This window comes from Ammodytes marinus (assembly GCF_949987685.1).
Source record: "Ammodytes marinus genome assembly, chromosome: 24".
Lineage (NCBI taxonomy): Eukaryota > Metazoa > Chordata > Actinopteri > Uranoscopiformes > Ammodytidae > Ammodytes > Ammodytes marinus.
Window position 1 is genome coordinate 7,712,256 of NC_137228.1, and position 27,305 is coordinate 7,739,560.

At 41.8% G+C, this 27,305-nt stretch overlaps 1 protein-coding gene across 2 annotated transcripts; it reads right to left on the reverse strand.

The window, feature by feature from the left end:
- Window positions 1–1,450: 1,450 nt before the first annotated feature.
- Window positions 1,451–24,117, reverse strand: LOC307270020 (sodium/potassium-transporting ATPase subunit alpha-1). 2 transcript variants are annotated; one of them, XM_080053148.1, is made up of 23 exons: window positions 23,894–24,117; window positions 14,823–14,936; window positions 13,877–13,936; window positions 12,369–12,470; window positions 12,159–12,260; window positions 11,679–11,792; window positions 11,119–11,253; window positions 10,049–10,166; window positions 9,373–9,641; window positions 8,936–9,244; window positions 7,894–8,028; window positions 7,213–7,411; window positions 6,710–6,885; window positions 6,453–6,589; window positions 6,093–6,243; window positions 5,685–5,853; window positions 4,735–4,889; window positions 4,507–4,630; window positions 3,220–3,365; window positions 2,991–3,121; window positions 2,701–2,802; window positions 2,453–2,544; window positions 1,451–1,834 (listed from the first exon to the last, which is right to left on the reverse strand). In XM_080053148.1, exons 1-23 carry the CDS (start codon window positions 23,903–23,905, stop codon window positions 1,806–1,808), a joined length of 3,081 nt encoding a protein of 1,026 aa, XP_079909274.1. In that variant the 5' UTR covers window positions 23,906–24,117; the 3' UTR covers window positions 1,451–1,805. The 2 variants fall into 2 exon arrangements, with proteins under 2 accessions (XP_079909274.1, XP_079909275.1); XM_080053149.1 differs by lacking the exons at window positions 13,877–13,936; window positions 14,823–14,936; window positions 23,894–24,117 and having other exon boundaries at window positions 11,675–11,792.
- Window positions 24,118–27,305: the final 3,188 nt, after the last annotated feature.

Genomic DNA, 27,305 nt, shown 5'->3' on the forward strand with positions numbered 1-27,305 from the left:
GCATATACAAATAATGTTTTACAACTGAAATTTCATAATGCTATGCTTATTATAATACCTTCATTGTGTGGAATAACTGTAAGCAGACAGGTGACATGAGCTCACCTTGTGATGCCTTCATGTACTTTGAACAATGCTGTTTTTCTCTGTTGCAGCTTCTGAAGTCTTCCTATTCCAGACCAAACTACAGCTCGTATTATGACAGCTTCTGTAACGTGAGGAGGACAAGGTTACAGTCTTGCGTTGACACAAAAATCTAATATATATATATATATATATATATATATATATATATATATTATATAAATTTGGTCAAAGTGTAGGCCTAATGTTTATTCAAAAATATATATTCCCTTCTCTGCTTCAGTTTGAACAGCTGCCTGGTCCAAAACAGGTGTAACTTATAACAAAGCTTTTATTTTATTTATTTTATTATTATTATTATTATTATTATTGGATTTTGGTATGGTCTATAATATAAAAATATAAATAAATACATATAATAAAAAAAACTGGGGACACCAATTACTTCTTTGAGCTAATTTAATCTACTGATATGAGCTGCATACAATTATATATATGTGTTCTAAATAACAGGAGGAAACACAGACATGTTTATTTATTTTTAATTGCCTATTTTTATTGAAAAATATGCAGTGGCAAAGCGTTGCCAGCATTAGTCTTAGGCTATGTGGTTGGTTTATAAGAAAAGGAGAAGAAAAAATGTAACTCGAATGCATTAATAAAAAGCCTAAACATAAATATCCCTTGCACTTTATTTTAAGTTGAATTATAGGCTACTTATCTGTCTTTTGTATTGAACCAACATGCATTATTTTATGGTGGGAGGATGCGGAGCTGCTCGTATGTGTGTGATTGCATGTCAAGACCCAGCAGGCAGTGTGTGGGAGGACAGGGACCACATAAAGGCGCTGCTTGAAACCCCTAGCTTCAAGCATAATGGATATTGGATTAGGCATCCCAGTGTCTCTTGGTAAAATTTAAAAAATAGACCCACCATTATTTAAACCACTCAAAAGACCCTGAATGGTTTTGAGGTCAGAAATGATCTACCTATCCATCCGTACATACTTTTTTCCATTGGTGACTCCATCCCATGTGTTCTCCACGGCTCGAAAGCTGTTTATAGAGGTGGAGTGAGCGCACACAGCCTGAATGCTATCAACTCACTGATAAGGCCTTCCTCTTGTACTGCTGATACAAGTTGGTCCACAACTTACCAGTGTTACAGGTTAGCGGTAAAGAAACACTGGAAAATGGATCTCAGGAGGCTGCTTTTTACTAACAGTCCTTTTCCCCCCATTTGTAAATAAACTGCTGCATATAAACAGATTGGTAGTTTAAAGCCTACATTATGTTGTCATATTATTATAATTACAGAATACACACACACAATAAATGAAACACAGTAAACGTTTGTTGGACCTGACTCGAGCGCATTTTTATTGATCGTTTATGACTGTTAAAAACATGTATAAAATTGGTCCTGTTTCAGAAACAAGGCACACATAGTCATGTCAATGTTCAGTGTTCATGTCATTATTAGCATTACTATCATCATCATCATCATCGGCACGTTCCATCTCAGTATTTGTGTCTAATAGTAGTATCAAGCATTCCCTAATATAAAAACGTGGTCCAATTTCATATTCCCCCCCCCCCCCCATAAACGTTAACATTTTATTTTCCGAGCAGCAAGACAATAATTCATGCAAAGACGGGAGTGGAGGAGAAGATGCGATTCTGACTGGACTGGAGTGGAGTGGACAGGCTGATGTGGGTCTTTAATAGTAGGTCTCCCTTTCCACCCAACCTGGACACACAGACAAACAAGCAAACACAGGATTTTAGAGGCAACATCTTGGGTCAATTTGATCTTTGTTTTCTATTTAAAATCCAGCAAAAAGAGACTGGATGATGACAGAAATGATTTCAAGCTGCCCCTCGCTTTCGAATATTCACAGAAGCTACGGTGGCCTTCATGGACAAGAAGCTAGTGAATAAAGATGGCATCATCCACCACTGCCTCAAGTCTTTCCACAATATCAAGTGATGAGGTGAAGATGTATTTAGTTATGTATACTTCTATTCTTTATCTTCCAACAGGTGCATTTCCACTATATATAAAATAGTGTGAGGCCGTTAAGTTTGTCCGTTCTGTGCTACCGTAGAAACATAGCGGTGCAACATGGAGGGTGCATATCCTATGTAGATATAAAAGGCTCATTCTAAAAAGGTAACAAATTAGAAAAAACTTTTGTTTTCAAATGATTTTACACATATTAAAGCGTATTAATGACTATCATATTCTACCAACAATTCAATAAATTCTACACAAGTCTACATAAAATATCAGTGCTGCAGAGGCAGAGTGAGACTGTAGAAAAATACATGAGGAGATAATAAAAAGCACTCTGGACTGAGGACTGACCTCCTGGGCTGCGTCTGATGATCAGTTTACGGATTTCATCATAGATAAAGATGAGCAGGGAGTAGGGGAAGGCGCAGAACCACCAGGTGGGCCTGGAAAACACACACACACACACAAAAAAAAGACATGAGAAACCGATTCCACTGGACAAGCAGCATGCAGTCACACAGTAAGACTACATGTGTACGTGGTGGGCTTATTGGTGGATCGCGAGAAGAATATTTTTTCTTCTTCTTGACTTTACTCACTTGAGCGGGAACATTCTGAGGGCCACGTCCATGCCGGGGCAGTAAGACAGGAAGGCAGCCAGGGCCGTCTCCTCAAACAGTCCAAAGATCAGGATCTTGTTCCTGGAACGCACGGAGGAACAATTAAGGACAGAAAAAAAAAAAAAACTGAGACCCATATAATCTAATTCCAGCGTCTGGGAATAACCAGGATTTACGCCAAACATTAACACTGAGGTTAACAAAAGTTATTCAAAATAAAGCACCTTATTGTTTACATTTCTTTTAACACAATCTGAGTTTGTCCTCACTTCATTCCCTGTTGGAAGACAGAGTTCCTCCTGGTCTTACAGACGATAAGATCGGCCCACTGGACGATCACGATACTCACAAAGAAGGACGTGTGGCAGGTGAACTCTACTATCTTTCTCTGCTCGTAAGTCTGTTAAAACACACACACACACACACACACACACAAACAATCAGAAACAGTTTGTAGAAAATGACAATGTTGAGTTAGTTGAAGGACATGTTACGGACCCACTGCTGTCCATAGCTGTCCTCCAGGTCGTTACAGTATCTATTGTCCCAGGACACTCTGATGCCGATCAGGGTGGAGGGCAGGAAGCCGTTTTCAGCCAGGATCACAAAGTAGGTGAAGAAGCCTGCCAGGGCCTGGATCATACCTGCAGCAAAGACGTTTAAGAGTTAAAGGTGCACTAAGTCACTTCTGGTGTGAAGGAGAATTTATAATGTTCTATATATATTCTCATAACTTAATGAACACTTTTTGAAGTTAGAAAGCTATACCTGAAAACGTACCACTTCACTGTTGCTGTTTACAGCAGCCAGGCCCGGGTTGGTTTACAAACACATTCTAGTCTTATGTTTGGTTCCTCAAAATAATTTAGTTTTTGATTTATGATGATAGAATTATTGAATACTAAGAATTACATTTAGAGAAAATATGTTTTTTAAACTGCAGGCTCAGCAAATGTAAACAACTCCCCCTATCCGCCAATTGTGTCTGCATCAATATGATACTGTATAATCTTTTGATTCATGATTGAAATAATGTTTGCCAGTTGAACAGTTTCAGAGTGAATGCACAAAAGCAGTTAATTAGAATTTTAAAATGAAACTAGGAATGAATGAATGATTAAGCAAACAAATTGGCCCTGTGGTCTTCTGGGGGGGGAGGGGAATATGATGGATGAGAAAATACATTTTGACGAGTCAGTCTTCTGGGAAATACTGAGGACCAGACCAGACGTCATCAGGCAAATAACTGCTTCGATAAATAAATAAATAAGATTAGGTTGTCCTCTGACGAATGAGAGGCTTCATCAAAATGAAATACATTTTTTTCTTTCCGTAAATAGTTTGAAATTATAATAAACCATAAAGACTCAGCTGTTATTGGTGATTATTGTTCTTTGTGTGGCAAGATCCAAAAGACACATAAAAGGAGATCAAGTAGAAATTGGCTGTTGTTTCAAGTCTTTCATTGCAACTTTGTGGAAAATAGTCAGTAGAAATAGCAGGATTTCTTTGGCTTGGGTTCTGCTCTTATAAGGCAGTTCAGGAAGCTCGGGAGGGTCGAGCCTATTCTTGGCTCATCCTTACCGAAGAGAGAGAAATCAAAAGCCAGAAGCACTGCTATATCATCACGCACACACACACACAATCTGTATGAGCCTATTTCGGGTGCGTAATCTTGGGACCACCCTGACACTGAGCTGCCCAAGGAGCCATGCTCAGAGAAAACCTCTGGGTCCTCGTATAGTTGTGTGCTTGGTAAATTGGGACTTGTAGTTTTGTTCTTACCGATCTGTCCGTAGGCTATGCTGATGAGCCTCTCGTTCACCAGTTTGTCTGTTTTGGGGTTTCTGGGCTGTCTCTTCATGATGTCGCTCTCGGCTGCTTCGTAAGCCAGGGAGATGGCGGGGACCTAGGGAGACAGTGACAACCAATCAGTGAGCAGGACCACACACACACACACACACACGCACACAGAGAACCAGACAGAAATCAAATGCAAAAATCATTCTTTACCATGTCAGTTCCCAGGTCAATACAGAGGATGGTGACAGTGCCCAGGGGCAGAGGGATGTTGGCGATGATGAACAGGAGGAAGGGGGTGATCTCTGGGATGTTACTGGTCAGAGTGTAGGCGATGGACTTCTTCAAGTTGTCAAAGATCAGACGGCCTGTCGAAAAACATGACGCAAGAGCATACACAGTCATTGTTTTGTGAAAGCCTCTGGAAACCTGGTGTAAAATAGTAAATAAACCAATATATGATTGGGTGTCTCAATAGGCTTTTACAAACATCGGATTGAAAATAAATGTTCATCAATATTTTAAAAACCTAGTTAAGAAAAACCAAGCTAGACCGTTTGACAGGACAGTGTGGGCCTGGTCGTATCAAAGCAGTCTCCATGGCAAGTCTTTTTCTTAAATTTTTATTTATTTTTTATATTCGGGTAGACTACTGCTGTGATTGGTTCAAAATAGTTATTGCGTCATAAGAACCACCAAGCTCACCTAATTTATTTTCGTTTTTTAAAAACGTTTATCAAACTTAAATGACAATATCTTTCACTTGGATTTTCCTTCGTGATTTTCTCTACTTATGACATCTATTGCAGTATGTCCGTCCTGGGAGAGGGATCCCTTACTCAGTCGACTCTCCCTGAGATTTCTTACATTTTTTTTTTCCCGGTAAAGGGTTTTTACTGGGAGTTTTTTCTCAGCCGAGCTAAGGGTGTAAGGGCAGGGTGTCATATTGTATCATATATCATATTGTATGAAATGTAAAGCCCACTGAGACAAATGTATTTGTGATTTTGGGCTATACAAATAAAACTGATTTGATTTGATAAATATGCCCAAATCTTTTCAGATGCTTTACTATCATGCAACTAACTCCCCAGATGACATAGTTGAAAGGATTTTGTGGATCTGGGTTTTCAGGGGCTTTAGTCATGTCATGTATCGGTTACCTTCTTCCACTCCGGTAACGATGGAGGCAAAGTTGTCGTCCAGCAGGATCATGTCGGCCGCCTGTTTGGAGACGTCGGACCCAGAGATCCCCATGGCAACGCCAATGTCGGCTTTCTTCAGAGCGGGAGAGTCGTTAACGCCGTCACCTGTCACAGCCACAATGGCTCCCTAGAGAGAGAGAGAGAGAGAGAGAGAGAGAGAGATAGAGAGAGAGATAGAGAGCGAGAGCGAGAGCGAGAGCGAGAGAGAGAGAGAGAGAATGGAATAATCATAAAAAGGAATCAGGGGATGGGGGATATCAAATATTCACACAAGCGTTTAATAAGGTGCAGGCACATGCTGCGTTGGAGCTGGAACAAATCTCTTCCCACCCTGACACACACACAAAGATCCTCGTTTGTTTCTACCTGTCTCTGGCATCCTTCCACAATGATCAGCTTCTGCTGTGGGGACGTTCTGGCGAAGACGATCTCAGTGTGGTACTTGAGGATGTCGTCGAGCTGCTCTGCGCTCAGATCTTTCAGGTCTCCGCCGTGCACTACGCAGGCCTTGGCATCTCTGGAGGGAACACAAAGCCATTAGGTCAACTAATAGACACAGACATATTTACTGGAGGTGCACAATGCCATGGGATAGACAAACATGCAGGGAGTCTGAATCAAAACACAACTAAACTGGGCCCAGGATATGACCTTGGGGAACTCCAGGCAACAGAAAAGTCTCAATGCTTCACTTATGCACTGAGGCTTTGTCAGTGTAGTCAGTACCTGGGGTTTACTTCGTTGATTGGGATGTTCAGACGTGCAGCAATGTCCTCCACTGTCTCGTTGCCTTCGGAGATGATGCCCACGCCCTTAGCGATGGCCTTTGCTGTGATTGGATGATCCCCTGTTACCATGATGACCTACAGAAAGGGGGATTTGATGAGTTTGATGAATCAAAACACTTTTACCTTATACTTAGAGGGCATGCAACTGCTTTGTGTTAATTGAATAGGTCATTTCTATGTGAATATTGGCTCTACCTTGATACCAGCGCTCCTGCATTTGCCCACAGCGTCGGGCACAGCAGCACGAGGAGGGTCGATCATGGACATGAGGCCAACGAAGGTCAGGTTGTCAGTGGGGAAGTTCACCTCCTCAGGGTCAAACGCAAAGCCTTCTGGGAACTGGTCGTCAGGCAGGTTGTACTCACAGAAACCTGGACAGGGAACAAGACCAGAAGCAGTTTGGTTAGGGTTGCCATGGTAGTGGGTGTTGAGGCACACACCAATTACATAACTCTCCCACCGGCCACACTGTATGTTGTGTCTGTTGTGTTTTTCTAATATACATAAAACCCATTTGGTTCATTTTTGCAAATCAGCAGAAGTGACCACACCACCTGAATCTTATAAAAAAAAAAAAAAAAAGGAAAATAGTAGAGATCGATACTTCATCAAAACAAAGAAAGTTTGTTTTATTGTTGCCGTGTTTTTCATTTAAAAAGAAGATGTTAGCCTACCAAGCTGCGAGCATGCATCCTTACCCAGTACTCTCTCTCCCAGTCCTCCCAGTTCGAGGTAGGCGTTCTGGAAAGCGTCTTTCAACTCGTCGTCCAGAGGCGTCACTTTGCCCATGATCAGGATGGAGGAGCAGCGGTCCAGGATCCTCTCTGGAGCCCCCTTCATCACCAGCAGATGCTTGGTCTCGTCTTTAAGAGGGTTGCCATTTTTGTGAACGGAAAGCTACAGCCACACGAGAAGAAAAAAATTAAAAAAAGTCACTTTGAGCATTCAGGTTGTATTGTGCTGCTGAATTGTCTATCCCTCCTTCAATGAAACAGGCCAAATAAGGCTAACAAACTGAATGTTATGTAATGTTAGGTTAACACTATATGTTACTAGCCTGTTTGACACTTACGTTTTTCTAAAACCCTTATAAGGGAATGAAGAGATCATTTAAAAAGTACATTTTTAACTATTTGCCAAAATGAATGGAAAACTAAAAATGGTTGCACAAAGATGTATTCTAATGCTGAATAACTTCTACCAAGATCCATTTTAAATTGTGACTTTTACTGTGAACATGAGGAGGAAACACCCTGTCATTTAGCATTTCATTTAAGAAGCCATTTCCAAACTAAATTATATTTAATTAAAACCACCTGAAACAGACAGTCTATCGTTGATGCCTAATGGAATCATGCTGAACTCTTTGCTTTGAATACCTGGTACTTGTTGGTGGAGTTGAAGGGGATCTCAGCTACTTTGGGGTTTTTGTCCCTCATTTCCAGGACTGATCCACAGCACAGCTCGATACACTTCAGCAGGGCCGACTCCGAGGCGTCTCCGGCCACATCTCTCTGGAGAAGGGAGAAAGGTCTGTTGTTTTTTGAAATATCGGCAGTTATATAAAGTGTGCGAGTGTGTGTATAACGACTGCCTCGATAGACTCGTATCAAAATCTGTCAGTCTCCACATACTACACACGTTTTTGTATCCCCTCTTCGATGCAATAACAACATAGATCACTTTGGGATTGGACACTAGCCATAACTTGTAATTAGAGCCATGATGCCAGCCAGACATTAACAGGTACACACACACACACACACACACACACACACACACACACACACACACACACACACACACACGTTAATAATGCAGGGTAGTAACGGAGGACTGGGCTCTAAGGAAAGTCTGGGAGCCCAGAGACGTGTGTGTTTTGAGAGGTGGGGTTGGGAATAATTATGTGGTAACAACGTGTGTGTGTGCGTGTATACACTCTGGGGAGAGTGATATAAGCTGGAAAACAAGCCTGCGCAGGGAACATCCAATTTTATTTTGGTTTAACAGGTTCATTTACCAAGTTTCTGTCGGATATTAAGATCCATTTGAACATAGCACTGATAAAAGCTGTGTTCTGATTTAACACAACTTAAATCTGACGAACTCTACCTGTTAATTAGGCCATATTGTACTTTCACCTATTTTTCATTATAATTGCTAAATGTTTCAATTGTCTTGTCTTTTTATCAGCGTGTTGTATATTTGATGTATTGGCATTGTATATTATGTATGGATTGTTGTTTTTGCTTTGCATTTGTTTAACTCGACATCATCGTAAATGAGGGTCACCCCTGAATTGATCTCTCGAGTATAAATAAAGGTTAAACAAAATGAAAATTAAACGTTTGTTTGTTTGTTTGTATATGTGTGTTATGTTGTGTTTATTTATGGAAAAAAAAATTAAAAAATATAAGCTACCTTTAGGATGGGAACGGCGCTCTGCTCTGCCAGGAAGACTGCGCGGTTACACAGCCCGGCGACTCTGGCCAGAGAAGCCCAGGTGGCTGAGCTGCGGTCGAAGGAGGTTCCACTCTGGTTCTCGGTGGTGTCGGCCTCGTGGATCTGGTTGTCGAACCACATGTGGGCCACGGTCATCCTGTTCTGGGTCAGCGTGCCCGTCTTGTCAGAGCAGATGGTGGAGGTGGAGCCCAGGGTCTCCACAGCCTCCAAGTTCTTCACCAGGCAGTTCTTCTTGGCCATACGCTTGGCAGTCAGGGTCAGACACACCTAGAGATATAGTGTTTCACATGAGACAGTTAGGGGGCTGAGCTGAGCTGATCTTGTTGGTTTTCAAGAGGTTTTACACAATGCACCTTTAAACCCTCTGATACACAAGCTAGAACACCAGGACTCACAGTGACAGTAGCCAGGAGACCTTCTGGCACGTTGGCTACAATGATACCGATGAGGAAGATGACGGCCTCCAGCCAGCTGTACCCCAGGATGAGGGAGAGGATGAAGAAGGACATGCCCAGGAACACAGCCACACCGGTGATGATGTGGATGAAGTGCTCGATCTCTATGGAGATTGGGGTGCGTCCCACTTCAAGGCCAGAGGCTAGTGTGGCGATACGACCCATAACGGTACGGTCTCCAGTGCTGATAACCACACCCCGGGCCGTTCCTGTAGCAAGCACAATAAGATCATTTGTTCAGCCTCTTGAACCCTGGTTTAAAATAGTAAAAAATATCTATAGTTTATATCAAAGCTGGCTGTTTCACTAAGACTTTACAAAAATCTGATTGAAAATACATTTTCATACCAATTATAAAAACAGCTTTTTTACTGTATAACCCGCCTCATGTTAACCAATTTCCTGTAAAGTTTCAAATTTGAATCGACAAATATGGCTAACTCTTTTCAGATGCTTTCTACCATGCAACTAACTCCCCAAATGACATAGTTAGAAGGATTTGGGGGGATTCTTGAGGGGCTTTAAGAGATCTCAGATTCACTAGAGATCCTCTGAACTACATATAAACTGAAGCGCTGTCTCCGATTGGCTCTGAAGTCTCCTGCTGTCATAATACCTTCGACACAGTTGGTGGAGAAGAAAGCGACGTTCCTGGTCTCCAGTGGGTTGTCGTTGGAGAAGTCGGGAGTGCGAGTCTGGGGCTCAGATTCTCCGGTCAGGGAGGAGTTGTCCACCTGAGGAATGAAAACATCACAGACTAACAAGAAGAACACTGTTGTGGCTACATCCGCCTTAGGGGAAGAAAAGCTGTGAAACAAACTGAGAGGATGATGATGATGGCTGCCATAAAAGAGCCTTTTCTCAGGCATGAAAACAAACTTTTCTCCCCCAGCTGCAGAGTGGCAGATCTGGGTCAGAAGGCAGTGTTGTAAGTGTCTGTATTGGAGCAACAGCTAAACGATGCAGTGGCAGGTGACGAGGCTTAACAATGGATGGTGTGTAGAGGGTAAAGCACAGGGCATAATTGGGTCAAGTGTTGCTCTTGGGTCTGGGGCTTAGTTCAGGAGGCAAAATTGGGTCACAGTCTAGTTTACTGTGACAAAATGTGCCTGGTCATGTGAAAAGGCCGGAATCCATGTATTAGAATTGTGACTTCAAAGGAAAAGCCTAAGATTAGCCTACATATAAGATAAGAGAGCCTACATTTGGTTCTTATTCACAGTCACAGACTACTAAAAAGGTGGAGTCAGGGTTAGGGTTGCTCACGATCCACTACCTGCCCATACTGTGCAATGAAAAAAAATCTGTTTTTTATATACAGCCTAGGCTCTTTAAACTGGTAGGTAAACAAAGGTCAAGTAAAAAAAAAGGGGGCCCATTGAAGCTAGCAACATGCCCATTTACAGAGCCTAGGCTGTGTATTAACACTGGATTTTTAAACACTACGGACAGGTAGCAGATCTGGATGAGATATTGTCTGATTTTGACGGAAATATTTTAACTGACTCCACCTTAAAAAACGTATTTGTCGTTGAATGCTGAGGTTTAATGAAGGCACGCTTTTTATAAAAAACTAAAATAAAAGTTTACTGAAATCCAGTGTTTGGATGGAGAAATTCAGGTTAAATCCCTTAGATATTGGTCCCAGGCAGAAGAAAAATGTCTCTTTCTAGAATGGGCATCTACCTTGCAGCCGGAAGCGGAGATGATCCTCAGATCAGCGGGGATCCTGTCTCCTCCCTTCACCTCCACTAGATCTCCCACCACCACTTGCTCTGCGTTGATGCTGCTCTTCTCTCCATCACGGATGACCAGGGCTTGCTACAAACCCAGACAGAAAGGACAAAACCACTTATGTAAGGCAAAGGAGACAGTGAGACTGATGTTTTACTTTATTTGTTTTTTTCTGTCTGTTTTATGTCTTCCACATCCTCCATGCCAAGCTCTATATTTGTTCATAATAATAATTTCATATTCAGAATTAAATCTCTTAATTATTCAACAGGGTTAATGAGATTGAAAAGGAGTGGACACAAATTTCTTCGTAGCACCTTTAACAAGATACAATTAAGAGCTGACACGGTGACAATACTGACATTTCAGTATGGGGTTACACACATTATCTTGTGCCCGTCACTCTCGTGTCACTGGTAGGCAGTCTAGTTACCGTAAGGGCAATATGTGCAAGAACATTGATCAGACCTTGATGGATGCAGCTATGGGACTAGAAACAGAGACAGACTGACTTGTGGGACCAGGTTCTTGAAGGAGTCCATGATCTTGGAGCTCTTTGCCTCTTGGTAGTAGGAGAAGCATCCAGTGACGATGACCACAACGGAAAGCACCACACCCAGGTACAACTGGAACGTCACGAACATATAGGATGTTTACATTTTCTTTGCGTTAAAAAAAAACAATGATGCATTTCTTCTTGCTTTGTCTTCAAATACAGCAAAATATTTGTATTTTGTTACGTTTCACATCAATAGTTTTATTTTTTTAAAGATAATTGTTTGAAATTTGTATGCTTTTATTAGACAGTTTTGGAGAGACAGAGGTGAAATGGGGCAGAGAGGGGAATGACATGCCGGAATCGAAGCCTGTGGTCTGCTGCTTCTGAGGACTGAGCCTCTATGGGCGGGCACTCTTACCACTACACCATTACACCATGAGCGACCCCCCCCCCCCCCCCCCGAATGAATTTTTGTAAAAGAATATTTTCTTACATTATCATTGGCCGGCTCATCCTCCATTACAGCCTGGATACCGTAGGCCAGGAAACACAGGAGGGCACCGGTCCACAGGAGCATGGAGAAGCCGCCAAACATCTGAGGGGAACCACAACAGAAGGGATCTTTAATGTTAAGCCTGAACAATTTGGAATTCATTTTAGATTTAGAAATGTGTGGGAACTTTGTAAGTGAGCTGAACTTTACCTGTTTGCAGAATTTGACCCACTCTGGGGTGGTGGGTGGAGGAGTGAGTGCGTTGGGCCCGTCACGTGCCAGATTCTCCGCAGCCTTGGCACTAGTCAGACCCTGATGTGAGACGGTAGAAAATCAGTTACACATGGTGACAAAACTTCAAATTGTTGGCCAGATGCTCTACAATGTGGCTGACAGCTGACATGTAAGAATTCAGTAAAACAATCTGTCCCTTATTATGAATTATGAACAACATCACATTTTAAGCACAAGTCTTGCTGTACACATTGAAACATTGTTATGCCTGCCATCCCCACACACACACAAACAAACTCACTGACACACATTCAAATCCAGCGGGGACTGTAGGTGCTACTAGTTGCCTAGCAACGCAGCATCAACAGAAACACAGGGGCAATTAAATTCCTCAGAAGGTAGGGGGAAGAAAACAGGAGGAGGAAGATATGGAGAGAAGTGAAGGTAAAGGAGAGGAAATAAAGATGAGGGAAACGGGGCTATATAAAAAAGAAATTAGGACACTGGGGCGTTCTGCTAATAAATTATTCACATTTGCAAACACACACAGACACACACAGCGCCCCTGAGACCACAGTTTAAAGGCGAAGATTCATAATTCTCCTTGATCTTTCCTGCATGACAAGGAGCTAATTTGCATGAAGAGAGAGGAGCTAGTCGCAAATTGATGACCTTAAATGTATGCCGTTTTTGTTTTTTAGTCAATATAGGTCTTTGTGCCTTCTTTACCTGGACTTAGCTGGGAAGAGAAGGGACCACCTTATTCCCCTCCCCCTCCTTCTGTCAAAGCCCTGCTAATAAACCGTACCGCCTCTTTGTGTCTAGTATGATTATTTCTCACTGTGACAGAAGATCTCTTCTCTCACGTCATAAAAAATGTGTTTGATTCATCAGTGCCTCATCAACAACACATGCAATAGTTAACTACTTTAAAAAAAATTACAAACTTTGGTTGCGTTCCGAATCGCATACTCTTTCTTTTTTCTATTCTACATACTACATCCGACGATAAAAATAATCTAATTAGGATGCAGTAGGCATACTATTGGGACATACTTTACTCTCTTATTTCATCATAACATTGCGCCTTGATCTTGCCTCTTGCTCTTATATCCGTCGCATCCCCGTTTGTTTTCTTATGGAGGCTTCGTCGATGTGACGTCACTTCACTTGCGCACTGGATTGTGGGTCAGAATCGCTCAAATAGGATGCAGTTTTCAACACTAACAATCTTGGCCACATGAAGTAGGACATCCGGGTATTTCTAACCATCCTAAATCTGGCCACAAGAATCGGGACATCCTAATTCTTTTTCCTACATACTATATAGTAGAAAGTATGCGATTCGGAACGCAACCTTTGAAAGAAATGAGTTTTCAATCTTTTCAAAATGGCCCTACGATGCCAGGGTTAGGAGACTAGAACATGGAACACATTTAAACACACACACACACACACACACTACAATTTATTTTTGCACTCACATTGTTGAGGTCCGTTCCATATTTGCGATTGAGCTCATCGAGCGTCAACTTGTGATCGTCCTGCAAAGAAACACAGATAAAGAAAGTTTAGAGTCAGTCCAGTGTGTGTCTGTCGGTGTGTATACCGTATACCGTCTACTTAACTGTATTGTAAGTGTGTGTGCCAGACTGCATTGTGTAAAATGCCACAACGCCCGTGACATTTGCAGCGCATTGTGTGCCGGTGACCTTTTTATTATAAAATGACAACCTCTCGCAAGGTAGAGCTGCAACAATGAGCCGAGAAACGCTTGCAGTTTAGAGGTGAAACGAATGAATGGATAGGAAGCCAACAGAACACACCAAGGGGGATAGAAGAATGCAAGGAGGCATAAAAGGGAAGTAAAAGGAGTTGGATAGAGAAAAAAAAGTGTTTAAAAAGTCAAATTTTAGGTTCAACTGTTCATTTTCACAAGAGATGGCACTGTACTTACTTATATCAATTCACTTGCTACCATCAACTGTGTTTGATATAGTTGATCAATCTGTTTAGAAAGTGTCATAATATTGATGAGCAATGAGCATAGTGCGATAGGCATCACCATATTGTCTGTGTTACCTTGTCTCATTTAGGTTATTGTCATGTTTTATTTATTCTGCCTGTTAATGGGTTTATTTTTGTATCATTCTCTTTGAGGGAAGAAAGGGGGGGGGGCATGGATCACAGGTTTGCAATTGTGGTATTGTTAGATACCATGTTTTTTAATAAAAAAAATACTAGAGATTTTTTTATTTTATTTTAGGCCAACATAAACCCAACATAAATTTAGAGTATGGATATATAAATAATATTGGAAGTAGTGTATACTGTGGATGATTCAGAAGTGAGATGTCCATGAGGCCAATGGAACAGAGTGAAAGAGAAACACACAACAATACAAACGTGTAGAGGAGACAACAAACTCACCATATCTACTTCTTTCTTTAATTCGTCCATATCCTTCTTTTTCTTCTCCCCTTTGGCTTTCTTCTTGCCGCCCGACTCCGAGGTGGCAGCCAACTCATACTGCTCACGTCCCTCCTAAGCAAGCAAACCAGGTAAAACACATTGTTTAGTAAACAGCTCGGATAAATGTATTCTTTAAACATTGGGCTGATCATTTATATTTAGTAGTTCCAACCAAATTTTAGTCGCTCTGCATCCTTTAAAAAAAGACTGCATGTGGGTCAATGTAATACAAAATATAAAAATAGGCAAAAATTAAAGAAAACTGTGGCCTAAATTGGGAGAGCCAAACCGCCACAAACTAACACAGAGCAAGAAAAGGTTGAGAGAACAATAAATAATAATTGGATCCAGGCTTTATAGTGGGGTGCCTGGAAGTTTAGTTTTCACTTCTAATGGAAGGTAAGGGCAGATAGAACAATTTTGGTTAGTGTGTCAAGAAACAAGACCAAATATTTCATTTTATTTTATTGCCCATCTTCCAAAATGGCCACAATCTAAATAATGATTAGGTAATTCATTTAGGTTAAAATTAAAAATTGTTCTATAGATCCTTACCTTCAATTTACATGTAATTTGTGAAAACGGAACCGTCGCATCAACTTGAAATGAAAACTATGAATTACCCATATCTGTCCCGCCATAATGATGGATTTTTTTCAGGATTTTTAGACTTTTGACAGCCTTTCTATATCAATGACGTGAGTATATGTAACCTAATGACAACTCAAATTCATGCTTTTTTTAGACCCCACATTTGCAACACAGAATGTTACTGTCCGAGTGGGGAAAACACACAGGGCTTTATTCATTCAGCCATTCATTCAACAGCTTACCCACAACCAATTAAGCCCCACAGCCAGACCCCAGAGTGAAATAATAAGCCACACCGAAGTCATTTACTGGTAATCGCACTCGGGGACATTCTGTTGATTTCAACTCCGACCGCGACACAGATTCTCTCGCTGTAGGCACCAAACCATCTTAATTAAAGTCTAGAACATGTTTTAAGTTTAGACGCGGATCTCACGGACACAAAACACACAGTCACAAATCCATAAGAATAATTTAAAAGTTGCAAAAGGGTAAGACCAAATACAGAGACATCTTTAATGTGTGTGTTGCTTCTCTCGCTTGACATCCCCTTATCGCAGCCATCAGCTCTGGCACTCACATAGAGACTATCAGACATTATCAACACAGTGGCTTATATGTGACAGAGCAAACAAAAGGCCTGGGCCAAGATAGTGTCTGCTATAGGCTGGAGGCCAGAGCGTGTGTGAGACACGGTGACAGTTGGAGGCAAGGGGAGATATGTGGGAAAGAAAGACAACCGGAGAGAGGGAGATGGGCTGAAGTTACATTTAAACAGGCCACAAGGTTCTTGAAATTCCAAAAAAAAACTACAGACACCATTTTTGTAAACCAAACTGTGGGCCCTGCTGCTGTAAACAACAACAGTGAAACAGTAACTTTTCAGGAAGCTTTAACTTCAAACTGTGTTAAAAGTTATGAATATATAACTTGTGAAAAATTTTCACTTCTCTGGCACACCCAAAGTTACATAGTGCCCCTTTAACACGAGGCCCATTCTGAACAAATTACAATACCCATACCCTGATTAGCATCCAGGTGTGACAAACATGTTTGTGGCCTAATGGACAGATTGTACAAGCATCGCTAGCAGGATCTATCAACAGGTGCCTTCTTAGAGAGAGAAAGTTAAGCATGTGTGTGTGTCTCAGTTACTGTAGGTAACAAGAGAACACAATGCTAGAAGCCAACAACGATTAGCTCAGCACTTGCAGCTCATCTATAATTCAGCACAGTACAAGGAGCGGAGGTGTTATTTAGTATCTTAGCTGGGAGGGGCGGAGGCTGCCTAAAGTCCAAGTGAATGCTGATGAGCTATGTGTGCAACGCCACAGTGAGCAGGAGCCATTTTGGAAACTCTTACAAAAAAATAGACGATATATGTTGCACAGGGTGTATTCCTCCTGACCATATATGGACATCCTGCATACAGTCCAAGACATATGCTAACTGATATTGTCTTTTTTTGTGCTGCATTTATTAGCCTTCTAAAGTTTCCCAGGGAGCCAGCAGAGCAGAGTGTGTGATCTGTGCACATGTTGTTATTGTTTTCCAGAGCCCCCCCCCCCTGGCCCGCTAAGCTGGGAAAACACAGAGCCCTGGTTCTGGATCACTGGGGCCACATCTTAGCCTCTGGACCCCCCCGAGGGCCATCTGGCTTCAGGCAAACAGTTCACTAACTCTGGTCTGGAGCCCTGTGCTGGAACTTGTTTCTAACAGACATGACAGAAGGACAATTGCTTTATTTTAGTATTTGTGTATATAGCATATCTGAAGAGGTTTACATAGCAACTGTTAAAGCCTGCAGTATAGGCTACATCTGCAAGATCCAAACAGCTCATATATCAAGTGCACCACTTTGAGTAAATCAAGATGGACAAGGGAAGTGCCAGAATACAAATGTAAACCCATATGAGGACACGCACACGTCGTCCCTGGTAACAGACTCAAACAGTAGGCTGATGTTTAAACCTGTAAACTGAAGCGGAGCCATTTCCTGTTCTGGAAAGGCTGCTGCTCCCGTATCAAACAAGCACTTGTCTCAAATCGGACAAACAGTCAAACAAGAGCTGCTACCCATTCCTGTCTGTTCTTTAAAGGGGAGAGTCCCATTTGATCAGATGGCATCACTGGTCTTAACCAACTAGACACTATTCTTTCTCATCTTACTCAAGCTGTGCGCGATGTTGCAGTGAAGACTTCATGCCCAATGTGGATGACAGATTGCTATGATGAGAACAGCGTGGCAAACTGGTGTGGAGTCTCACACACACACACACACACACCAAACAGGACACTGGAAACTAGACATTGGCCCTTTTGTATAACTTCTGTTAAAATCTGCAATATTTTTTTATTTTTTTTGGGGGGGAGGGCATTTTTATGCTTTTATTGATAGTAGTGTGACATGCAGAGAACGACCGCAGGCAGGAATCGAACCCGGGTCTGCTGCTGGGCTCGGCCCGGGGGGGGGGGGGGGGGGGGGCGCCCTACCAACTGAGCTAAGGGCGCCCCAAGAATGACTTTTTAAGGAGAGATGATATGGCTCCATGATTTAGAAATGAAGCTTTAGATTTCAAAAAACAAGAATTTCTGAGTCCCTTTTCACCCCCGTTTTACCCCAGTTTATTCTCACCCCGAGCGAACGACGCCCTAGAGGCTCATAGAAACATCAGACAGGAGCGTTCGGTCAAGCTCTCGCATATTTTAAAGCACTCTCTTCTTTTTTCTACAGGGCGGACTAGAATTCCTATGAACAGTCCTTTCTAGTGCCAGGGTCTTTTTGCCAGATACACAAGCTGCTCATTCAACTGTAGAGAGAGAGAGAGCGAGACACACACACACACACACACACTCTTGGGATTTTGCCCGGTTGCTACCGGCGACTATTGCCACACCTCTGGAGATATGTGAATGGACAGAGTGGAGCGTTGTAGCCCCTCCCCCTCTCCTCTCCCTCCTCCTTTATTCTTTCATTTCCTCCAGCAGCTCCCCACTTCTTTTTCTGTTTAAAAAAAAAATCGGTTGAAAAGAAAGTGTGTTAATTTACACCATGCCGTGTTTAACACTCCCTTCACGTCTCGGGCAACTTTCAGCTTTCTTCAAGTTGAACAAAAGTGAACGAGTGAATCAATGGCCGTCCTTGTTGGAAACTTTTGGGGCACTTTTGGGGGAGACTGTGGCAGCCAACAACCATCCCTGGGAACATTTCCTGTTAAAAAATATTTGGTGTTGTACTTGTAACTGCAAATACACATTACTGTGCATTTGTCAATGGTTAGGGATGATCCTCCTTCAACTTTTCCTATCTATGAAGAAGTATGGATGAAACTGCTTTAAATCTGAGCAGTTCGAAAGAAGTACAAATCCCTGGGGCTATTTCCCTCTTGAATGGTAAACCTATATCATGGTTTATGGCACTGTATACAGTCAAGTGCGAAAGTTTGTGAACCCCTTGAACATTTTGGAATTTTATTTATTGTAACCATCATTAATTCATTTTTATCAATACCAGTATTTTTTATATGAAATAACAGATGTTTGTTTATCAATTCAACATTTTTCTTTTCCAGAAATCAATTGTTAAAACAGATAAAACAAATTATTTGACGAATGTTGTATGTGCAAAAGTTTGTGAACCCTGAGCTGCATTGCTTAAATGGAGCAGGTAAACACAATCAGATGGGCCAAATTGAGTCATGAAATGGACCAATGTAGTGAGAGATCTTTAGGGAAGAAATTGGGCGGCACTAGATACAACAGAGATAAAACCAGGTCAGTTTAGGCTCACCAAAGTGAACCCATACAGGTCAGACATGCTAAAAGGGGAAACAATCTCAGAGGATCTCAGGAATAGAGTTGTGATGCTGCACATTTGTCTGGGGACAGCTATAAATTATTTAAAAAAAAGTTTGAGCTCCATCGGTCCACCGTGAGGCAAATCATCTACAAATGAAGAGCTTTAAGAGTGACTGAACATCTGCCTAGAAGTGGACTTCCTTCAAAAATATCCACAAGCGCCACAAGATAAGTGATTTTTCAGTTAAAAGCCAACCCAAACATTACATCTGGTGATTTGCAGACCTCTCTTGCAGCATCTGGGACAGATGTGCATGGTTCCACAATAAGAAGAAAACTCAGTCAACATGGCTTTCATGGGATGGTTGCTGAAGAAGCCTCTGCTCTCAAAAAAGAACAAAACTGCTTGTCACAACTTTGCCAGAGAGCACCTGGAGATACCTGAAGTCTTATTCTGTGGACAGATTAGTCAAAAATTGAACTGTTTGGTCATAACCAAAACCGCCATGTTTGGGCAAAAACGCAATTCTGCCTACCACCTAGAGAACCTTCTCCCAAGTGAATAATGGTGGTTTCAAATTGTCTGCAAATCTCCAGGTGTAATGTTTGGGTTGGCTTTTACCTGAAAAATCACTTTTCTTGTGGCGCTTGAGGATATTTTTGAAGGAAGTCCACTTCTAGGCAGATGTTAAGTCACTCTTAAAGCTCTCCATTTGTAGACGATTTGCCTCACGGTGGACCGATTGAGCTCAAATTTTTTTTTATGAATTTATAACTGTCCCCAGACAAATGTGTAACATCAAAACTCTATTCCTGAGATCCTCTGATATTTGTTTCCCTTTTAGCATGTCTGACCTGTATGGGTTCACTTTGGTGAGCCTAAACTGACCTGGTTTTATCTCTGTTTTATCTAGTGCCACCCAATTTCTTTCCTAAAGATCTCTCATTACATTGGTCTATTTCATCAACCAATTTGGCCAACCTGATTGTGTCAACCTGCTCGATTTAAGCAATGCAGCTCAGGGTTCACAAACTTTTGCACATACAACATTCGTCAAATAATTTGTTTTATCTGTTTTAACAATTGATTTCTGGAAAATAAAAATGTTGAATTGATAAACAAACATCTGTTATTTCATATAAAAAATACTGGTATTGATAAAAATGAATTAATAATGGTTAAAATAAATAAAATTCCAAAAGGCTCAAGGGGTTCACAAACTTTCGCACTTGACTGTATATAAATATATTCATGGAGCTGCTCTGGAATAGAATGAATGAAGCATTAAAAAAAAAAATCTGGGCACACCTATTTGACATGAACTGACCAAAACACCATAGCTACAAGTTGTGTCAAAATCACATGGACAAACTAGCCAGTGAGTGAGACTTCCCTTTGGTGTTGAAAACGTCATTTTTCTTCGTGGACAGGGGCAGAGGAGAACGTTATTTTTTTTTTTTAAATGCGAATGTTCCACTTTCGCTGGAGCAACAGGCTTGTGGCGAGAGGGAGGCAGAGATGGAGAGAGTGCGAAAAAAGGGGGAAAAAAGGAGAGAGAGAGTACACTGTGTTCTGTCACAGACCAGAGGTGGCGTGTGACAAAAGCCTGGGTTAATACACAATGACTGCCAAACGGAAAGAATGTTAAATCCTCCAAGGGAGAGAGAAGGAGGGAGAGAGAGAAGGAGGGGGGGAGAGAGAGAGAGGAAAACAGGTAGAAATAGAGAACAAGAGGGAAACAGACTGTAAATAATGGATGTGAAGGAGCCCGTATAGCTCACAGTGGGACATATAACCTGTAGGAGTCTTCTGTCTAAAATGCGGGAAGCTGGTTGAGCGATGCCACATCAGGCCACTGTAGAGAATTGTATTCCTTTGTACATCATTTAGCCCTTTCTTCTATCTATACTTTTTCTGTGTCTCACCACAGCTGTGTCAGGCTTAAACACACACACACACACACACACACACACGCTTTTGTCTTAGTCTCTGTTTGAAGTTTTGAAAGCACGGGGGAACGGCAAGGTTTTTCTAAACGCATCCAAACACACTCGTATAGTGTTCATATATGGCAAGAATTAAAAAAGGGTTACGAATATTGCTCTGTGTACGATCCCACTGTCAGTTCAACCAACACTGTCACCTAAGTGTTCAATACAAATGTTTTGCATAAGGGGGTGCCTCTGAATTACAATCCTTCCCCTGACTTGTGATATAAATTCAGGGATTCTTGCATTATCAGATTTATTTATCTTTTTTGTGCCCAAATATTTGGTCGGTGAGACTGAAACCTATGATACTAGTTTACAATAACATTCTCTTACTGGAGGATTCAATTGTGACGGCAGGAAAGTGTCTCTCGTTAGCATTAGTTTACTGTATAATTCGGCAAGTTTGGGAGGAAGAAACAGAAAAAGGTGGAGCTAGGTAAGATTATGAAACAATACTGCGAGTTGGCTGGACTTTCCTCTACCTTTCATTCAAAAGCTCTGCAATGGATCCTTCTTGATAAGAGTAAATAATGCATTTTGGTTGCATTTTATGTTAAATTTTTCCAGTTTTTTCCAGCCCTACTCTTTCCGTTATGTCTGGGAGAGCTAAGTTTGCTCAAAAGAGGCAATGCGGCAACTAGTGCCTCTTGGCTTGCCCCCCTAATATCACCCCCTCCCCCTCCTGCACTTCCACACCTCTCTGATGCAATCAAGCGCTCCTCTCAGCTCACTAGTTTTGCTTCTTGTTTGTTGCACTGTGCTGCCGATGACATCGTGAGAAAACACTGAAGGAATAAAAACATCACAAATGAGCCGGTACCAAAACACAAAGGGGAATCTGGGAAATGTATTTCTTCTCACTGCCCCCGATTCTTCTCCATAACACCACAACAACTTCTCATCCTTTTCTCACAAAAAAAAGCTCGGTAGTAAGTTTATCTCCTCAACGTCTAGCTATTGGTGTGAGCGAGCGCTGGATGTATTGGCAGAGAGGATGGGGGGAGGGAGAGAGAGAGAGGGCACAGTGGGGAAGTGCAGGGAGGTTGGATGGGGGCAGGGATCAGCTTTCATCACACATGGGAGGAAAAGAAGAAGAAAAAAAAGGAAGAGGGAGAAAAAAAACAGCGGCAGCCAAGAAGCCAAGAGAAAGTAGAAAAGAGAGTCGTAAAATGAAAAGGAAAAAAAAATAATGGACGGAAGGAAGACTGAACTGAATGAGCTTCACATCTCCCGCCAGATCTCCCTCTATCCATCCACCTCTCCATCCCTCCATCGCAGGCTGAATGTATAATGAGTTGTTTTCTGTTGCGCAGCTTGGCAGGGTGTGGCGACGGCTGATATTTCATACCACAGGGCTTTAATTTCATCACACAAGTTTATTTTTGTGGAAAAAACCAGATGAGTAAAAGCGACAACAAATACGAGGGGCTAGTAAATCAAACAGGTTAGGGTAGAAATCATCCTTTCTTTTTGACATGACTGCCTCCAACGCTGTCAAAAACCCAAGAGGCTCGGTATGAAAATAATAAGATAAGGAGAGATGTAAGATTACACACACACACACACACACACACACACACACACACACACACACACACACACACACACACACACACACACACACACAAAGGGAAAGAAAAAGATGGAGATAGCTTGAAACCTCACATTACCACGTTTAAAAATAAATTTCAGACATTTTTTTTATGTGACATGACCTATTCTTCTGCCATGTTATCTATGGTGCCATGTCATCCCTGCAATAAAACAACGCTTTTTCATGCATCTTTGAATTTTTGCATCATACAAAAGTGTGCATGGCTAAAGTAGGCAGACACACTCCCAAAACCTAGGCTATCCCCGCTTAAAAAATAATAATAAAAAGGGAAACGTTTTTAGGATAATTGGTCATAGAGGTCCACATCTCTCCCTCAGCAGAGGAAGGGGAAAATCGAGGGTTGGACTTTTTTACATATCACTCCCACTGCTGAGCAAGACACAGAGGTTCTTGGAAAGAAAAAAAAGGGCTACATTCAAAAACGTCTCAAAATGTTGCAAAATATCAAAGACGCTACAAGTTTTCCTCTTGCAAGAGAAGCACATGTGATGATGGGCAGAGGAAACTACTTAAAAATATAAGTCTTGACTCACGCGCAGCAAAGAGTGGAGCTATTTGTCGCCATGTTTCGACTTAATATTAAGACTAAAATAGGGACCGTGGAATACTCCCTTCACACACACACACCGCAGCAAACAGTAACACTTCATTTGACTTCATTTCCACGTCGCAGCTAATGCTGCTAGCAGGAAAAACTTTGACAGTCCATGCGTTCTAAAGCATCCCGTTATGTAACCAGACACGGGGCCGTTTGAGAAGCATCTTTACTGAACTTAAGGAGTTTTTTTGTGCCATTAGCAGGCTGAATTTACACGGAAGTCCTTCAGAACAGCTGGTACTCAGAGAGAAAGTGTGCCCTGTTGCTTTTATCGCCACACATGATATTCCTCCACTTCCTCCCCCACCGTGACAACATCAAAACAGATTTACTGAAACCACTTGTTTGAATGGCGAAACTTTTAAATCCAACAGCTGCGACGTAAACTTTTTTTTAGGAAGTGAAACAAAGGAAAAAAATAGGATTAATACTCACTCCTCTTCCCATGGTTGCTAAGACGTCAACTTAACTCTTCCCCAGTTCAAGTAAAAATTGAGAAAAAAAAATCCACCTTAAAAATATATTTACAATAACATCAACTTTAAAAAAAAATCTAAAACCAAACCAAACTCCTTGAATGTGCCCGTTATGTTCTTTAATTTTTTTGTGTTATTTTTGTATTTTTTTAATCTTCTTCAGCACGTGTCACTCCTCCTGAACACACATCTGAGCTCGCGATCCGCCGCGGTCAGACCCTCCAATACTTATAGACGGCGTTCCTTCCATTGTGACGTCGACGCCGTTTGCCATGGTAACCCCACGGATGGAGGCGGGGCATCCTCCATTATTGGGCGTTTCTTTCTCTTTTTTTCAAGCTTGCCATGCAGACAGACACACACACACACACACACACCATTCACCACGGATAGACAGTGATAAGTATTAATGCATATTATTATATAACATTAAAACAATGACAACATGTAAAAAAAAAGTTTGAGATGGTTAAAAGGCCTGCCCTACACCACTTGTCTCCCACAATACACACATGTAGGCATAAATGCATGCACACACCATCAAAAACACCAGAATGTATTGCATGCCTGTCTGTGATATGATTAGGCTACATATTTCTTAAAGTATCAGTTTTTACATTTAGCCTAGTAAAAAAAAAAAAAAAAAAAAAAAAAAAAAAACGGTTAACTTTAGCTTAGCACAAAGACTTGAAATGAAAGGGGAGAATAGACCGGCCAGCACCACTAAAACTCATGGTCAGACATGTTAACTCATGGTCAGACATGTTTTGATATCTCGGGCAAAAACAAAAATTTAAAAAAAATTGCATTTTGCAGACAATTCTCTAGAGTGTGGTTGCCTGGCAACTGCTCCTGGCCAAGATATAGTTTGGCACAAAACCCACTATGAGGGATTGTTTTTAAAGTTTTTAAACTTCTGATTCATCTAGACCCAGACGCGCAGCAGCAACAGCAGTGCGTTTCCATGTCCAGCAGTGAATCTGTTAAAACATAGAGCGTTCAAGTGTTATTTTATGATACTGAAAAGTCAATAGTGCTTTCTTGAGATTCCACAGCACATGTGGTGGGCCCCTCTTTTGGCTGTGGGGCCCCCTGAAAGTTTCCCCCTTTTACCCCCCCTAACAATTAGAACCCCATGCCCATTGTTTCCTCTAACGCACTTCTCTGTCTTCAAGACTTGTCTTGCAAGATATCTTGCAAACTGAATCACCTGCTAGCTGCTTAGCTGTACTGTAACCCATAGCAGCAGCAGCATCCTTGTGGCCTATTTGCATCTGCTCCAGGAGGCCATTAAAGGTGGAGTCAGAGACACTTGTTCTCAAAATCACTTTGTCAAAATCATTTGTGAATATCTCCTCCCGATTTTGCTACCTGCCTGTGCGAAAATCTGGCGTTTGTTATACATAACCTTTGTTTAAAGACCTGTTTAGTTTACAGAGCCTAGGTTGAGTATTAACACCCAATTTTCTTTTCAGCGCACACACAGTACAGACAAAATTGACAACAAACATTCTCCCAGAAAACCCTCTCATCCCACAACACAAATGAGAGATTCAGTAATTCATCCCTTGATCTAAGCCTGAAGCACGAGCATTTAGTCTGTGTGTTTCAGCCTCACCTGCATTATGCAAAGCCTTACCAGAGCATCAAGTATGTTATATATATATATATGTAGGCTATATCTTTAAGGCAACACACTCCCTACAGCTTTAACTAACGGGCTGTGACAGATTACGTCTTGTGCGCTGCCCTTTTCAGACATAAAGTAGACCCGGGCAGGAGGAGGCTGCCATTGGAGCGCCATTGTATCCTGCTAGGTGTAAGAGCGTGGCACTCACTGTCTGGCTCCCTGTGTATTCTAATAGACCTTATCAGTGGACCTGGAGAGCACTTCTTCTACATCAAACTGACAAGATAAAACCTCAGACAGGTCAAACACAGACAGGAAAGGTTTCAGTGCTTCATGAAAGGGGTTCTCACCAAGCGCACGCACGCATGCATGCATGCACGGACACACACACACACACACGCACCTTGCTTCACCACCTAGCCGTCCTCTCTTGTATCTGCTTGAGTCTACAACCTCTTCTCCTGAGCAAGATTCTAAAGCACAACATATCCATAGAATAAACACAATTCAAGAGTCAACAAAAACAAAGTCAACGTAAAAAGAACAAGTGGACTTCAATTCACAGATGGACACACAGCGGCAAGCCCTGGAAGCTGTGCTGGAGTATGTGTATATGTGTGTGTGTGTGTGTGTGTGCGTGCATATGCTCAGAGGTGTTCTTGTGTCGGTGCGTATGTTGGAGTATCGGACGTTGTATTTTAATTTTTTTGTTGAGTGTGTTCACATCCGTGCATGTGCGATCGGTGTGAGCTCACGTGTTGCTCTAAAAATAGCAGAGATTTTATTTAGATGTTGGAAAGAAAGAGTGTGCTCTCAAATGAGTCGCCATAGCAACAGGCACGTTCATGGGGGGCCCTGCTTGTGAACGAAGGATGAAGCCATGATACTGTTAGTGTCTGTCTGCTGCCTCTCTCTCTCTCTCTCTCTCTCGCTGTATCTCTCTCTCTATCTCTCTCTCTTCCTCAACGCTCAATCCGTCTCAATTGAATGGCTTTATCTGGCTGACAATTCATCAGAAAGAATATTAACAATGCAGCGAAGAGAGACCCCTCTCTCTTTCTCACACACACACACACACACACACACAATAACAGCTTTCAAATGATATCAAGATGATCAATTGCATGTCTTGAAAGTGTGCCCAACAAAACGCCAATGTTTGCTTTGACGCTGCCTTTTTTCCTCTCTATCATATCAAGTCATTCTCTCACATCCCTCCATCTTTTTGTCTGCACAATATTGCTGCCTCTCTCACACATAGCATCCTCTGCTGTGAAAAAAAAACAAAGAACTTAAAGAAAACCTGATTGTAAGGTTCAAATGATTGGAGCTGAATTGGTACAGGTTTCGCTAATGACAAGTCCATCATTTCTTGCCTGCGAGCTCAAGTGCCTTGCGAGTATGTATGTGAATGAGACCATCTGTGACCAGGTTGGTATGATGATTGCTTACGATTGTTTACACACACACACACACACACACACACACAAAGACACTCAAAGGAGAAAGGGGCCCTTCATAATGACCGGGGTAAACACATAGAAGATAGCAATAGAGTGGCCTGGGTTCATTTTCACTGAGGTTTTCTCTTTGCATTAGCGTTCAACAGAGCGTCAATCCCTCGCAAACATCCATTGTGGCTGTCTAGTCCTTGAGATAATGGCTACACAAAATGCACACACACACACACACACACACACACACACACACACACACACACACACACACACACACGCATACA